This window comes from Sinocyclocheilus rhinocerous, unplaced genomic scaffold, assembly GCF_001515625.1.
Source record: "Sinocyclocheilus rhinocerous isolate Xijiao unplaced genomic scaffold, SAMN03320098_v1.1 scaffold208, whole genome shotgun sequence".
NCBI lineage: Eukaryota > Metazoa > Chordata > Actinopteri > Cypriniformes > Cyprinidae > Sinocyclocheilus > Sinocyclocheilus rhinocerous.
The window spans coordinates 705,769-722,652 of NW_015650085.1; the positions used below are offsets into that span (position 1 = coordinate 705,769).

The following is a 16,884-nucleotide window of genomic DNA, read 5'->3' on the forward strand; positions in this document are numbered from 1 at the left end:
CACCAAACACTTAGTCTTTGATTCACAAGAGCTTGAAGAACAAAGGTGGCAGAACTAATTGGAAACAAAGCTGGCCTTCAAGGAATTAAAGACACTAAAGTGAAACAAAAACATTGAAATGTCACTTAAAGATCCAGTTTAGGTACGGTGTCTGGGATAGAGTAATTGAAATTACTGCGCGGGAGGTGCAAGTTGCTTGTGTTATTCCAGGCTTATGCAAACTTAAATCTTAACATCATTCATAACAGAAAAATAGTAGAATATTTCACGCTCCAGCAAGAATATGCTTACACCCACGAGAGGATTACCATAACAGAAGTACGGTTACTAAGAACTTTGCCACGTTTCAGATAATGTTGTAATATTACTGTGCATATCAATGTATTTCACCCACTGATCCGCTTGAAATATGCATTTGCACACTGTGGCAGCATGCAGAGCCAACCTCAAACAAATCATTTACAATTACAAAAAACAGTGCTGTATGGGTGGGGGGGGAAGACATCTCCATGACTGCTAATAATGTACATTTTGGCTAACAGGCATTATATTGTTCTACAGAGACTCACTCACTTCAATTACATCAATACAAAGCAAACTTGACCTTAAAAAAAATCGAAATAACCCAAGCTCAAAGCAATTTACCATGCTTTTCAATTATATGAGAAACGCATTAGGTTTCCTGAATGCAGATCTGGTCATACGATGAACCATAACAGAAATGCGTTTACTAAGAACGTTTGCCATTTTTCAGATAATGTTGTAATATAATGTATTTCACACACGATCCACTTGAAACGTGCATTTACTTTACATGCTGCGGTAACACGCAAAACCAACCTCAAAAAATTATTTACAATTACCAAAAAAACAACCCTGTATAGGGGAAAAATAGCATCTCCATAACTGTAAACTTAACTTAAAAAAAAAAAAAATCTAAGTAACCCAAGCTTAAATCAATTTGACTTCCAAAAAACAAATCAAACTAATAATTTACAATTACAAAAACAGCCCTGTATGGGGAAAAATGGCATCTCCGTGAGTGTCAATAATGTAAATTTTGGCTCATTTGCTTCAAAAACATCTATATTAAGTAAATTTCACTTTAAAAAAAAAATCAAAAATCTAAATATCCCAAGCTTAAATCATTTTACCATGCATTTCAATTATATGAGAAACGTATGGAGTTCCCGAATGAGGATCGGGTCACACGGTGAACTTAACAAAACCCAATAAAATGATCTGCCAGTGATTTATGCGAGACCCGTAATTTGATTCTACAGATATGTGGAGTGATTATCTTAACCAGTCACCTTTGGAAGGCATTGATTTCCTGAGGAGCCGTGAGCACATTGCCCGCTGTTCATGCAGCACTTTATTGACTCTTTATGATTCTGCAGAGTCTCTGCATTGGAAATGTCAAAGTGCACGTATTGGTTTTTGGGGTGATACCATTCTCAAATGCAGGAGAGTAGATCATATCAGCCTTGATATCTTTATGCTAGTGTAAAATGGAGAGGTAATAGTCGCCGCAATGAAAATTCACACAAATTGATTTTTGAAGCATTAACCAAAACACATTCTTGATAATGGGAGCATATTTTACAGGCGGTGGGATTTTATCTACTTCTCTACTGTGGTTCATTTCACAAATGCTGCAGCCAATACAACATTGGCTCTTTGTAATGATATTAATTCAGGACTAGTAATTTTTTCATTACGAACCAATTATGAAGTCCTTTCGCTTGGTGTGGTTGCCAATCAGACAATAGTTCAATAAATACAGATTTAAGGCCATGTTTTGTTATTTGTGACAATGAGATCTACTCATTTTTTTTTTCAATAAGATGCCGTTTTTTTCTTATCAAATGATTCATGTCGTTGCTTTCTTATCTTGAGTAATGCGATGGGTTGGGGGTCTGTGTTATTAGAATGCCATCCATCCCACAGTTCTAGCGTTAAATAAGAATATAAATAAGCTTGTTAGTGTAAGGAATAATTGGTATATCCATAATTGTCTCTCTTGGCTAGCGCAAAGCGTAGCAGTCACAGTGAGAGGCTAATGTGACTAAAGAGCAATGTGGTAATGAGCTTTTATCGTGAACCACTGTGAAAGGAAATCAAACACTAGAGTTTCAGCATTTAAAAGATGCAACTGAACAACTTGTTTGCATAGATATTATACTTCAAGGGCTTCAAAAACAGCATACAGGTTTGGAACGACATGAGGGTGAGTAAATAATGATTGGATTGATCTTTCATATCTGAACTATCCAGACTCAAGTCCTGCTCACTCAAGCTTCAGATATCTCAGCGATGCTTCTTGAGTCGCCACCTACCTGATCGCCTCTGACCCATTTGTCTGTTTCCTACAGTGCCCCCGAGGCTAATATCTATCAGTCTGAGAGTATGTGAAACCCTGGTTTTGGCTTCCTTATGTTAGCTTCTTAACCTTAAGCTTCTTAAATTTTCTGGAGGTTGTCGCCTGCTGGGTCAGGTGAAAGGGTAACCAGCAGCTGACGTTATTATCTGTAGCCTGGAGCAATATTCTGCAACCTATAGCGCACATAAACAAACATTCATATTGCCTCTTCTTAATAAAAACATGAATTTCTGTAAAGAAAAGTTATACTCAAATTCTTTGGAGCAGTCTTTTTCTGTCTGTGCTTATGCGTTTTTTATTAAAATAATGTAGTTAATCACACCCCCTGAACTGTATGTACATTAAATAAACTAATTAATAAAATATTTCCATATGCAAATTGCTGTCACTTCGTAGTATTCATGCAAATTCCTACCAGAAGTCAGAGAAGAGCTAAGGCTGTATTCAATATGAAAAGCAATTACTTGCAATGACATTGTGAATACCAGTGCATTTAGTTACAGATTTCGTAAATCTCACTTACCCTTTCTGCCGACTGTGCGGTGCCAAAGAAGATAGGTATAAAAGCTAACCAAATGATGCAGGTAGTGTACATAGTAAATCCAATTGGCTTGGCCTCGTTGAAGGTCTCTGGCACGCCGCGGGTCTTGATGGCATAAACAGTGCATGTTACCATCAAAAGGATGCTGTAGCCCAGCGAACAGATGAGCGACAGGTCCGAGATGTCACACTTGAGAACCCCACGAGCCTTCTCGGGGTCGGATGTGCGCTGCTCGCCGTAGTCCACCACTGTGTGTGGCGGATCAACGGCGAACCACACGAACACACCGAGCAGCTGCACCGAGATCAGGCTGAAGGTGATGACCAGCTGGGAAGCAGGGCTGATGAAGCGTGGTGCAGCCACCGACTTCTTGCCTTGCTCGAAGATGCGGTGAATGCGGTTGGTCTTGGTTAGGAGAGCAGCGTAGCTGAAGCACATGCCCAAACCCAGGAACACCCTTCGGAAGGAGCAGATGGCCAAACAAGGCGTAGCGATCATCAAGAAGGTGATGGCGTAGCACAAAAAAATCCCAGTCAGAAGCACATAGCTCATCTCTCGGCCGGATGCGCGTACAATTGGTGTGTCATTGTAGCGGACGAAAGTGACCACCACAAAACTTGTAGCCAGGATGCCAAGAACCGCAACAAACACCGGTACGGCTGCCCAAGCAGAGTGCCATTCAAGTTTGATGATCGGGATGGGGATGCAACCGGTGCGATTGCGGTCTGGGCGCTGCTCATACGGACACAACTCGCAACTGAACTCGCTGACTTGGAAGTGGTAGCCTTCGCATCGCTCACAATGCCAGCAGCAAGGTACACCCTTCACGATCTTCTTCCTTTCACCCATCTGGCAAGGCACACTACACACCGAGGCTGGAAGCGTGGGGTTGCCTGTCCGCCAGCGCATGGCATCCACCTGCAAAGGATAACAAAAAATCTTGTCAAATATGAAGACCAGAGGCATACTGTTATATTATCAGGACCAAGTGGGACCTATGTCAATATTACACAGTGTTCCTTCATTTAGACCACTGGAGAACTGGTCCTCCAACTGAGCATGGATGTACATTTACTTTTCTAAGTGATTTTATGATTTTCACCAGGCAACAAAGTTTTAGAGATTTAGAAGTAAGCTCTTCATTTGCAAGAACACCCTAGCAACCACCTAGCAACACGCTAAAAAGGTTGCATGTCCGCCAGCTTATAGTGTCCAATTGCAATGGATAATAAGCCCTGTCAGAGATGAAGACCAGAGGCGTACTGTTATATTAGAAACTGCATTCAAAGGAAGTCTCATTACCCACATAGATGTAGGTTGTGTCATATTTGAAGACATCACTTTATTACCCCTTAGCGCCTGGAAGCTGTGGAAAATAAGAAGCCAACGCTGCTCTTTTAAGTGCAGCTTCAGTTTGGCTCCCAGGCACAACTTTGTTGACAGATATATTTTGGGACAAACTTGTGCCAGAGGCATTTGAAATGAAAAAAATAAAAATAACATGACAAACCTCGAGTTTGAAAAGTGACGTAAAAAACGATTGTGCCAGACCAATCCACATGACAAATCAGGACAACTCAATACTTATGCTCTATGGTTCTCACTGTTGCCTGCTGCAAAGAGATGGCCGTGAATGAATTATTCATGCTTGAGACAAATTATACCTGGCAAAAACAGATTGGCTTTAATTAGAGAAGCGAAAAAGAAGGGACACATTAAAATAAAAAAAGACAAAATTTGCAAATGAACAGAAGTTTAATTTGACTTATCTCATAAAAGGGTATGAAGGGTATTTAAGAATAATTGAAAGACCAAATCCCTTCATTTGATTCTTTCCATTCTGTCTGAAACAAAAGCCACACTGACCATTCACAGTTAAGCTGTTTAATTTGGTTTTAGTCATTCTGAAGACACAGTAATGGAGAGTGAGAAGGGTTTCTAAGGTTCAAACGCTGTTAGAATCAACGCTAGCCATTTACACACATCAGTATTACGCATAGGGTTAGGGATTTTAACTAATCTCTAACCCTAATACTAAATGTTGCAGCACAGCTCGTCCCACATAATTTGCGCTAAAGAAATCAAATAGCTCAAACTGTGTGACTTGTTGAAAAGAGATGTGCAGTTCCTCTGTTTAAGCGACCTGATATGGTAGGCAAAAAATTATAATAATAATAATTGTTTGCAATGAAGAAGGCACATCTATACATTGCAATATAAACGAGATTTGGGAGTGGGCTCTTCATTTGCACAAGTGACCACCCAAAACACCCAAGCATCCACCTAGAACACCCTAGTAGTAACCACATAGCAACATGTTAGAAACAATCAGATCACCCTAGTAAACGCATAGCAATATGCTAAAAACACCCAGAACACCTTAGTAACCACCTAGCAACTACATAATATGTTAAAAATGCACACAACACCCTAGCAACCACACTGCAACATGTTAAAACTGTCCAGAGAATTTTAGCAACCTCCTAGCAACTGCATAGCAACATGCTAAAATCCCCAGAACACCTTAGTAAGCACATAGCAATATTCTAAAATCACCCAAAATACCCTAGCAACCTGCTAAAAACATATGGCACTCTAGTTACTACCTAGCAACATGCTTACAAAAGCAACCAAGACAACCAGTAATCACCTAGTAACCACCTAGCACACAACACCCAAGCAATCACATTCCAACATGCTAAAACTGCCCAGATAATCCTATCAACCACCTAGAAACTCCATAGCAACATGTTAAAATGCCCAGAACACCCTAGTAACCACCTAGCAACACACTAAAAACACCCAGACTACTCTCGTAACCACTTAGCAACAAGCTAAAAATCACGCAGACCACCCTAGTGTAACGATGGTCAGATGGAGTGCTCTGGTTGTCCACCAGAGGGCACTCCATTCTACATCATTGTCATTGTGTCATGGACTTCATTTCCCACAAGCCACTACCTGGACTTATGCCTGACTGAACACACCTGTTCCCAATTATCTTGTTACCTCTGCCTATATAAGCCTGTTTGTTTCTGCTATTGATTGTGAAGTCTTAACATAAGGGGTCATGAACTGCTTTTTTTTTTTTTTTGTACTGTTCTCTGAGGTCCACTTACAATACTATCAATTTTTTTACATCAAAACCATCATAATTTAGAAGTAATAAGTGATTTTCTGTCCTGTCTTGACTCATCAGAACGCTCTGTTTGAATAGGCGTGGCGGATAGTAGACTCGGAAGTTAACAGTTGTGTATGTTTGACAGCCTACAGCCTTCATAGATGGACGCTGCTGAGGTAAAGCATTATAAATAACAATGATTTATACTTTAAATAATTGTGTTAGTAAAACAACACAAATGGGGCAAAAATGTGTTTTAAATTTAGAAACATTTTGAGTCTCCCCCTCCCTTGCCTCAACAGATGATGCCAATGTATTTTTCAATGAGTCGCTATGTTAGCAATAATAACGTTACCTGCTTGACGGAAAGGGTTGCCAGGTTTTTACAACAAAACCCGGCCAATTGCTACTTAAAACTAGCCCAAAACTAGCCCAAACTAACAGTGTTTCGAGGGGGTCCCACGGTTGCGTTCCGGAGGCTAAAATACACATTATTGGGGTCGCTTCAACCCGCGGACATGAAAAACCACCCCCGCAGGGTGATAAAGTAGCCCAATAGTGATAAAGTGTTGGGGATAAAAACCCCCAACAGTGATAAAGTAGCCCAATTCCACGGGAAAACCGTGGACTTGGCAACACTGTGACGGATAGTAATGTCTACAACGGACACGAGCGCTGTCATTGTAAATTATTCCACGGTAAAATGAAGTGAACAAAGGACAGAGTTCTTATTGACGCGGGTTGGAACTTCATTAAAAATAAAGTACATCCACTCTTTCCTAATATTGGGATCAGAAGGAAGGCGATGCGACTGTTTTTCCAAAACTTGGCTCTGCACAGCATCTTGTTGTCTTCGGAGCATCTTTATCGTTTGATTTCTGCGTAGACCTGTGTTTGCCTCTCTCATTATTTACACTACATTCATTAATTGGTGGGCGGAGCTAAACAGGCAGTGATGTAGGAGCAGGCGTTGATCATCTTCTACGGAGGCGGGGTTTAGCCACACTATCACGTCATAAAGTGGCACATTCCACAACGTTTTGGCAGATTGGCTTCAATATAATCTGTTTTTTGACTAAAGAGAAGGTTTTGAGTTCTGAAACTTACAAGATGTTTTTATAGTACAATGACCTCTTATATGTCAAAAGATCAAGGGAATTTTGATTCCTCGGTTCAACATAGTGTCACACTGCAATCTGGAGTCTTGTTTCATGGTCTTTTTTTTTTTTTAAGTGCCCAGGACACCCTAGCAACCAGGCTGAAACACCCATAACAACTAGCAATTGCCCTGACACACACCACTCGTATTTGCTTTGCAAAATTGCATTTAATTTTACACAACCTCAATCTATTGCATCTGACTGGAAAGAATATAACTGCTTCAGCAATTTACATATTGAATGTTTTATTAGTAGTTTCAGTAAGTAAACAGAGCCCTTTAAAGTGACCTGCACATCTTTCAGTAAACAGCAAAATTGCAAAACAGTTATTGGCTGTGTGTATTGATTGTGAAAATGATTTTCCCGAAAAATAAATGTTAACCTTGTTCAGAGCCACAATCCTTTCAGGCTAAAGAAGTCTTTTTTTGTTTTCCGGAGTGAGTCGCCCTTAATGAGCTGCATGCAAATCACCCGCACTCTGTAACGCATCCAGTGCTGATCTGTTTAAGCGCTTAAGGGGAGATTTTGATACCTGAGTTAAGAAGCGAGATTTAGAGAACTACAGGGGGCTGGATCACAGTTCTGCTAAGCGGCCACTTCCCCTTCCACTCACCTGCGCAGACACAAAGCCCAGAGAAGCTGTGATTCTCTGTCACGTATCAGAAAACTTCAGCTTCAGTCTCCACACTGCTGCGAGAGCTTTTGGCCATGAAAACACAGCTCGTTTCTGGCTCCATTAATTTTGTTTTGCGGCCAAGCATAAAACATTACAAGCTTATCTTCCATCCCGTTGACTAATGAATGCCCCGAGAGTATTCATGTCACATGCATCATCAGCAAAGATAAGATTTCCAACAAACATTTATACTTGAATATATCTGATTTGAACATGCATACTTTGTTATATTCTGGATGGAAACATGAATGCATGGATGGATTTCATCATGAAGACCGGAAAATGCTTTCCACTCACATTAAGATGCAGTTTGTTTGCCCACTGGCCGATAACTTTGTACTCAGCTGTCGATTTGTTGGTGATCTGATACTGGAAGATGTCATAACGCCCTGGCGCATCTCCGTTCTGATTGAAGACCACTGGAGTGCTTGCACTTCCTGCAAAACAGGATATGACAAAATGATCAGACTTACATATTTTAGTCAGTAAAATAGCAACAGAATTGTCAGTGTTACACACTTTTCTTCACACTCATACTGAAGGAAGGAGCCAAGCCGTATTGAGAGATTAAGATGATGCAAAATTCAAAGTTTGAATTTCCAACAGTTGAATTAAATAGGCAAGGCGTCTGGTATCTACACATGTGAATTTCTCACAGCTCCACACAAACCTCTGCTGTGCAGGATAGTGTTCAGGATCAGGTGTCAGAGGTGTAAATAATATATGCAGCTTCTCGCTGTACGTGCAAAAATCACGGCAACCTTGTGAGGAGGTAAGAAGATGGAAAGGTAATAAAATTCATCAACTTTCATTGAGGTGAGCGCCTTAAAAAATACCCCCACACCTCTCCATCCATTTACCTTCACCAATGATGGTGATTTGGTTGCCTGGCTCAAACTTGAATTTGGACCTGCATTCGAAAAAACACTTTTTGATCAAATTCATGAACCAAAAATGTCAACTGAACTCAGATTCACATCAAAAACACCATAATAACCACCTAGCAATATGCTAAAGCACCAGAACACCCTATTAAATCTACAACTGCATAACATGGTAAAAATGCACACAACACCCTAGCAACTGCATTGCAACATGCTAAAAACTGCCCAGTAAACCCTAGCAACCACCTAGCAAATACATAACAGCATGCTAAGAATGTACACAACACCCCAGCAACCACATAACAATGTTAAAAATGCACACAACACCCTAGCAACCACCTTGCAACTGTATAACGCTCTAAAAATGCACACAACACCTTAACAACCACATTGCAACATACTAAAACTGCCCAGAAAATCATAGCAATTGCATAACAACATGCAACCCTAACAACCACATTGCAACAAGCTAAAACTGCCCAGAAAAAGCTAGCAACCGCATAACATGCTAAAAATGCGCATTGCATCCGGAAACCCGATTTCAGATTAAATGAATGAACCAAAAATGTCAAATGAACTCAGATTTGCATTAAAAATGTTAGTGTAAAAACACTTTCACTGAAAGCCCTGAGGCCTTCAACTCATCGATCAAAGTTTTATGAGTGCAATAACAAACCTTGCACATCCAAAATTTAGGGAAGTCATTGAATATATAGACTACGGTTGAAAAGTCTGACATTTCCCTAACTAAACAAATATTTTCATTAGAAATGTCAAGAAGTGCACAAAACATGTTGATGCATTATTCAGCATGAATCTTGTGTAAATTTGACATTTTTCACAATCCAAAAACGTTTTGTGTGTTTATGTGTGTGTTACATTTTATCTGTTTTCTTTCCCCAGGTTAAAATTTGTAATATTTTAAATCACAGATTGTCAATGTAGACTCCTGGATCCCACTGTATATGGTGAAGTTTCATTATTATTAAAAAAAATACTGCTGTATTGTGCATCAAAGCTTCTGTTTAACTCACGGAGATCTGGGGTGACAGTTCGCTTCTGAAATCCACACCGAACTGAAAAAAGAGAAAAATGATGTAGGACTGATAAATCCATCTGTCCCTGTTGTTGCACGTAGGAGCACAGTTCACTCTAAAAAGTATTGTAGCATAATTACAATGCATTTTTAAATTGCATCCTCCCAAATAAAGCTGAAATTCAGCATGTTCTTGTGTCACAGCTGTAGATACAGGTATTGATAACAATTATTTGTCAGCAAAATCAACTCGCCACAGGTCAGGTGAACCGACACAATCTCAAAACCTAATAGACCTGGTGGATCAGTTTATTGAATTTCATTTAAACATGAAACGCCTCAATGAAGAACAGACACGTCAGCACCTAACTTACACCTAACATTTAGTTCACCCAAAAATGAAAATTCTGTCATTTACTCACCCTCAAGTTGTTCCAAATTTTGGGGTGAATTATCCCTTTAAATTAATTTGTACTAAGCATTTCAAAAAGTGAAGTTTTTACATTTTTACACACCCTTAATCTTTGGAAAGTGTCTTAGTAGTTTCAGAAATCGATAAGGACACTTTCAACCCATCATCTTAAATTACAGATGCCCTGGATTCAGAAGAGCATGCAAGGACATGTAGGTTTTAGATGAGATGGCAAATATCTTGAGACAAAGCAATTTGTTTCTCATTCTCATTCTTGGAAACATGAATTACAATTTGAGCCTGATATCTGAGGTGAGAGAAAAATCAATCCCATCAATAAATCAATTTTCTTATAAAACTGATCACAGCCCAAAACCAACATTTTTGAGAACCTCAACTGGGTAACTGGGTTTACTTTTCAAACCTGTTAAACTACCTAGAATGTTGTAAATGGACACTGGAGCTGCAAAACAGACTTGATGTTTCATTATGAGAATGAAATGACACAAGCCCCTGCTTTAGAAGTGCTTTAGGATCTGCATGGGAGAGAAAATAATGTGGCTTTTATTGGTTAAGAAAAGCAGTAGACTTAAACAGATAACCGGTTCAGGAACTCTCTCCCTGGGGTCCTGAAACACAACGAACCAAGCACATCTCAACTCAAATATGTAACAGACTAAAAATGAAAAACCATCTACTAGGCCAGTAATCTAAAAGACTAATGTCTTCATGCATTATCTTGAAAAGCACAAAAGTTCAGCCACCCAAAAACAAACAAACATGCCAAAAAACAGTTATAAAGTCTCTTATATTAAAGAGGATGCAAATAATGACTTTTTTTTTTTTGTGAACTGATTACATTTGAAAAAAAAAACACCCTGAAGGGCATTTCAATAAATACTCATCATTCAACTTGAAAAAAATTTATTTATTTCTTTAGGTGAATGGTGTAAAAGTTGCCACCATGCTTGTGGCTGATTGCCAGGGTGTTTATCAGCTGGTTTCTATTTGGTTGCTAGAGTGGTTAACACCTAGCTAACAAAAATAGTTTCTAAGGAGGAGAAGGATGGAAATAATTACTTTTTTTGTGAACTGATTATATTTGAAATCCATTTTTCATTTCGCAAACATTATGGGAAGGTTATATTTGGATGTTTTCCGAACATTCAGAAACAAGTAGTTAGTAGTTACATTTAAAAAATGTTCTACATTTAAAAAAAACAAACACTGAACAAATGTTCTATTAATTACTGGTAGAACGTTTGTTTATAATATTGAGAGAAGCTTTCACTTTAGCCAAAGTTCTGAGAATGTTCCGTTAGCTGAGCAGGTGGTTGCTTACTGTCCAGACATAGCATAGTTCTTTTAGTCCACTGCTTCTTAAAATTGTTGTTTTACACTGCCGGCTACAATTATTTCCTTTCCACTGCAGCCAAGTGAAACAGAACTCTTAAAATACAAAGATTCTCTCTCAAAACCCCTGATACTTTGAGTTCGTAGAAATCTTGCAGCCATCACTAATAAGATGTTTCTATTTTTATTTGCTTGGGATCTGCACATTTAGCCTTTCAAGATTCCAGCCATTGATTAGCCAAACTTCTTTTCTACAACTTCGCCATCACCTTCCTCATTCTCATTCCCCATCCTTCATTACAGCAAGTGAACCGCTCTTGCGGCTGATGAGAGGAGCGTTTGTGTGGAGGTCAGACACAGATACACCCTTCATGGACCTCAGTTGCCACATCCCATTTTTATATTAAAAAAAAAAAACCTTTTGATTCGTCCACCATGAAGGAAAGTGAGAGTAGAGGAGGGCAAAGCCTCCAGAAGCAATATTTTCAGAGAATATAATGAGCCAGATTCGGCAACAGCTTGTGCAGCAAACATCCAGACAGCTCTGTTCTTTTATTTAAGTAGACATCAAGTGAAGGAAAATACCGCTTCTCTCTGCAAACCCAAGATGCTGAGTGTTTTGTGTTTGCTGTGCATGTGAGAAACGCCTGTAATACGACATCCATCGTCTTCAAATCTCTGCTCCAGGGTGCAAACATCATTCCCTGTATGGCAAAGGTGGTTACAGCTCTCTGAGGATCACCGTGAGCTTGTTGTCACTGCATATCAGCATAATACAAGCAAATAAGGCAGTGTGCAATCAGTGATGGTAGATTATTCTGTTTTTAATCTAGCAACAGCAAACTGATCCTTTCCTGCATAAGAAAACTCTCATGCTCTTGTTGTGATTGGCGAGGATAGTGGCACAGAAGATGCAGCAGTTTATTGAATTCATCCAGCGATATTGATCAAAGCTTGGCTTTCCAGGTGGACCGGGGCAGCGGGAAATTGAGGATTACAGGAGACCGGACAGACGTAACAATAGAGCACTCTGTGGGATTAACCTTTCTGCCAAGCCTTACCTGCTGCTTCTGTTGGCCAAAATCACTGATACTATTGCACATATTTAGGGTCATATTTAAAACGCTAATACTTGAGCCACATACTTAATATGCACAATATAATGCTGGCGGGCTGTTTTGAAGTGGATCAATAAATAAATATCTAGTAACAACCCAAAAAGTCTTATTAACCACCCAGAATACCTTGGAAATTACATAGAACACCCCTAAGCCCTCACCCAGAACACCATATATTCTATAGCAACAATTTAGAACACCCCAGCAATCACCCCAAATGCCCTAGTAACTAGATAGCACACCCTGGCAACCACCCAGAATACACTAGCAAGTACCTAGAACACCCTAGCAACCACCCAGAAAACTCTAGCAATTACCCAGAATGCCATAGTAACAACCTAAAACATGTAAGTAACCACCCCACAGGACCTAGTAACTAACCAGGGCACTTTAGTAACCACCAGAATACACAACAACCCAGAACATACTAGCAACCACACAGAAAACCCTAACAACTACCTAAAACACATAGCAACCTCTTAGAATTCCCTAGTAACAACCTAAAACAGAAAATCAGAAAAACCTAGCAAAGACCTAGACCACCCTAGCAATCATTCATAACACTAATACCCTAGGAATCACCCAGAATTCCCTAGTAACCACTCAGAACACTCTAGCAACCACCAAATATAGCCTTGCAATGACCTACCCTGAACATTCAGGAAATGGCCTAGGACAGCCTAGCAACCACCCAGAACACTCTAGTAACAATCAGCTACCAGGAACACCCTAGCAACCACGCAGAGCACCATAGAAATGTACAAAAATGCCCTAGGAACCACCCAAAATAGCCTGGGGCAACTAACTAGAGCAGCTTAGCAACCACACCAAACACCCTAGAAATTACCACCCAGAACACCTTAGCAACCATGCAGAATACCCCAACAAGTGAGTTTTGCGGTGGCAAACATCTATGGCACTTTTCCACTGCGTGGTACAACTCGGCTTGGCTCGGTTTGCGTTTCCACTACAGTTTAGTACCGCTTTAGAGTGGGCGGGATTATTCACATGTCGTTATAGTTGCGCCGCCTCTATTGCCGCGACTCCTGAAAAACGTTTTCATTCCGCGTCGCCCCATCAAGCTCTCACTGGATCCGCTCCTCTGCTATCAAGGAGAGGAACGTCTGTACTTCTTCAACAGACCACGAAACAGCCATTTTTTGGTTGCTAAAAAAGGTGTGCTCGTTCAAAACAGTTGCGTTCGATCCTTCCGGCTGTGCTCATTTAAATCTAGCGGTTCTGTTGTGTTTGTGTCGCAAGTTCAGTGACGCAGGTAGTGACGATTCTCTCCGGCCAATCAGTGATCAGCAGAGTTTACACGTCACGTTTTGGTAACGGTACGGTTCACTTGGAACCTCAAACGAGGTGGTACTAAAAAAAGTACCAGGTACCAGGTACTGTACCCAGTGGAAAACCCCCCAAAAGTGAACCGTACTGAACCGTACCGTGCCGTACCATGCAGTGGAAAAGCGCCACTAGTTCTATTAAAAGTTCACTAGTTCATATTAAAAGTTTTCCATCATCCTGGAACTACAAAGCAAGTCAAACATACTGCCTTTACTCTTATTTCAGTCTGTCTCAGAGAATTTCTTTCTGTGAACAAGATATAATACACCTCCTAAGGCCATTCCTTTATTATTTCAGCGCAGAATCATTTGAGGAGAGGATAGAGCTCTGTTACGGAGTTAAATGCCTGCTGCTGCACTCCATTTTAAGATTCACCGTCACGCTGCCTCAACTTACAAGGGGATTTGTTTTACACAACACAATTATCATCACTTTTTTTGCCCAGCTCGTCTGAATGCACACTTCCACAATTTCTCCTCCCGCTCTGTCCATCTCACAACACTAATCTAAAAATAAGCGTATGTAGAGAGCCACTGGAGCGGGTGTAATTGTGGCTGAGCTGCCGATTACCCCTCGGCGGCAGGCAGTGATGCTCCAAGTTGGACGTCTGCCTTTGTATCAACTTCCATTTACTGATTCTGTGGCCTCTTTGCTCTACAAAAGCTTCTGTGTGTGCATACATACTGAACTATGGGTATGTTTGAAATGGCATATTAGCATGCATACTAGCGATGTCAGCATGTGTTAAATATCCAACTGAACCAGAGCACCCTAGCAACCACCCAGAACACCGCAGAAACAGCCTAGAATACCCTAATAACTACCCAGAATGCCCCAGTAACCGCCCAAAACACTCTAGCAACCACCAAAAATACCCTTGTAATGACCTAAAACACTAACTACCCTAAACATCCAAGAAATGGCCTAGCAACTACTCTGAATGCCTTAGCAACCACCCGTAATGCCCTAGTAACCACCCAGAATACTCTAGCAACCACCAAAATACCCTGGAAATGACATAGAAAACCCTAACTACCCTGAACATCCAAGAAATGGCCTAGCAACTACTCTGAATGCCTTAGCAACCACCCGTAATGCCCTAGTAACCACCCAGAATACTCTAGCAACCACCAAAATACCCTGGAAATGACATAGAAAACCCTAACTACCCTGAACATCCAAGAAATGGCCTAGCAACTACTCTGAATGCCTTAGCAACCACCCGTAATGCCCTAGTAACCACCCAGAATACTCTAGCAACCACCAAAATACCCTGGAAATGACATAGAAAACCCTAACTACCCTGAACATCCAAGAAATGAACTAGCAACTATACAGAATGCCTTAGCAACCACCCAGAACTCTCAAGCAACCACCAAAATACCCTGGAAACGACCTAGAAAATCCTAACTACCTTGAACATCCAAGAAATGACCTAGCAACTACGCTGAATGCCTTAGCAGCCACCCAGAACACTCAAGCAACCACCAAAAATACCCTCCTAATGACCTAGAACACTCTAACTACCCTGAACATCCAAGAAATGACCTAGCAACTACTCTGAATGCCTTAGCAACCACACATAATGCCCTAGTAACCACCCAGAACACTCTAGCGACCACCAAAACTCCCTGGAAATGACATAGAAAACCCTAACTACCCTGAATGTCCAAGAAATGACCTAGCAACTACACAGAATGCCTTAGCAACCACTCAGAACACACAAGCAACCACCAAAATACCCTGGAAAAACCCTAGGACACCCTAACTACCCTGAACATCCAAGAAAAAACCTAGCAACTACTCTGAATGCCTTAGCAACCACACGTGATGCCCTAGTAACCACCCCGAACACTCTAGCAACCACCAAAATACCCTGGAAATTACATAGAAAACCCTAACTACCCTGAATGTCCAAGAAATGACCTAGCAACTATACAGAATGCCTTAGCAACCACCCAGAACACTCAAGCAACCACCAAAATACCCTGGAAATACCCAAGAAATGACCTAACAACTATGCGGAATAAAATAAAATTAAAAACATGTTTAATTAAAATTAAAAAAATAATGTTGTTGTGTAATCAAAATAATAATAATAAATGTAAAAAAAAAAAAGTTAAATACAGTTGGTGGCCTGTAAGAAATATTTATTAGTATGTTTATTTCAAATTCCATTAGCAGGTGTGACAAAAAGTTAATTTTGGACACTGTAGGTACCTCTCACATACAGTTTTGTGAAATCATGTGACAACAATGTAACGTCCTACTCTGAAGCATTCTGTACACCATTTCACATACTATTTTAAATATTATTAAGCATTAGGCAGTGCACATTCCAAACACATTTCATGCACTCACAAACTCCGTCCATTCCATCTCACACAAACACACCTGTCACTCACACATATGCACATATTACAACCCTTCACACTTCTAAAAGACCTCTTCTGGACCTCTACACACACTCATCAATTTCTTCCCATTCGCCGTCATAATCGGTCAGCGCTGTGTTCATTATCACACACTGGCTAGCAGTTAATGCAGTGTGTGTGGTCTGCGAAGGGACAGAGGAAGTGCAGTGACAGGCAGTAATGAGAGAGCTCCAGTTCGGGTGACTTAACTCATCAACCGGAGCTCAGATGTAATCGTTCCACAGTAACAGCGGACACAGACGCTTTAATGAGGAACCTTTCGCTTTCCCTGTGATATCAGCTATGGCCAAACGGCAAGACGGCGCACATCCGTCAACCATTACCACTCAATAGCACAAGACTCTGTGTGACTGTGTTACTTTATATGAGCAATAGGGTGAATCTCACAAAAACATGTCCAGGTCACATTCCACCTCAA

General features: G+C 40.5%; 1 protein-coding gene across 2 annotated transcripts in view; it reads right to left on the reverse strand.

Annotated features, from left to right (window-relative positions):
- The window catches only part of grm8a (glutamate receptor, metabotropic 8a), a 183,677-nt gene that overhangs the window by 18,385 nt on the left and 148,408 nt on the right, over positions 1–16,884 (reverse strand). For both annotated transcript variants that reach the window (XM_016516499.1, XM_016516498.1), the window contains exons 7-8: positions 8,179–8,318; positions 2,907–3,842 (exon numbers count right to left, since the gene is read on the reverse strand). In XM_016516499.1, the coding sequence (XP_016371985.1) occupies positions 2,907–3,842; positions 8,179–8,318 (1,076 nt within the window). The remainder of the gene's footprint in view (positions 1–2,906; positions 3,843–8,178; positions 8,319–16,884) is intronic.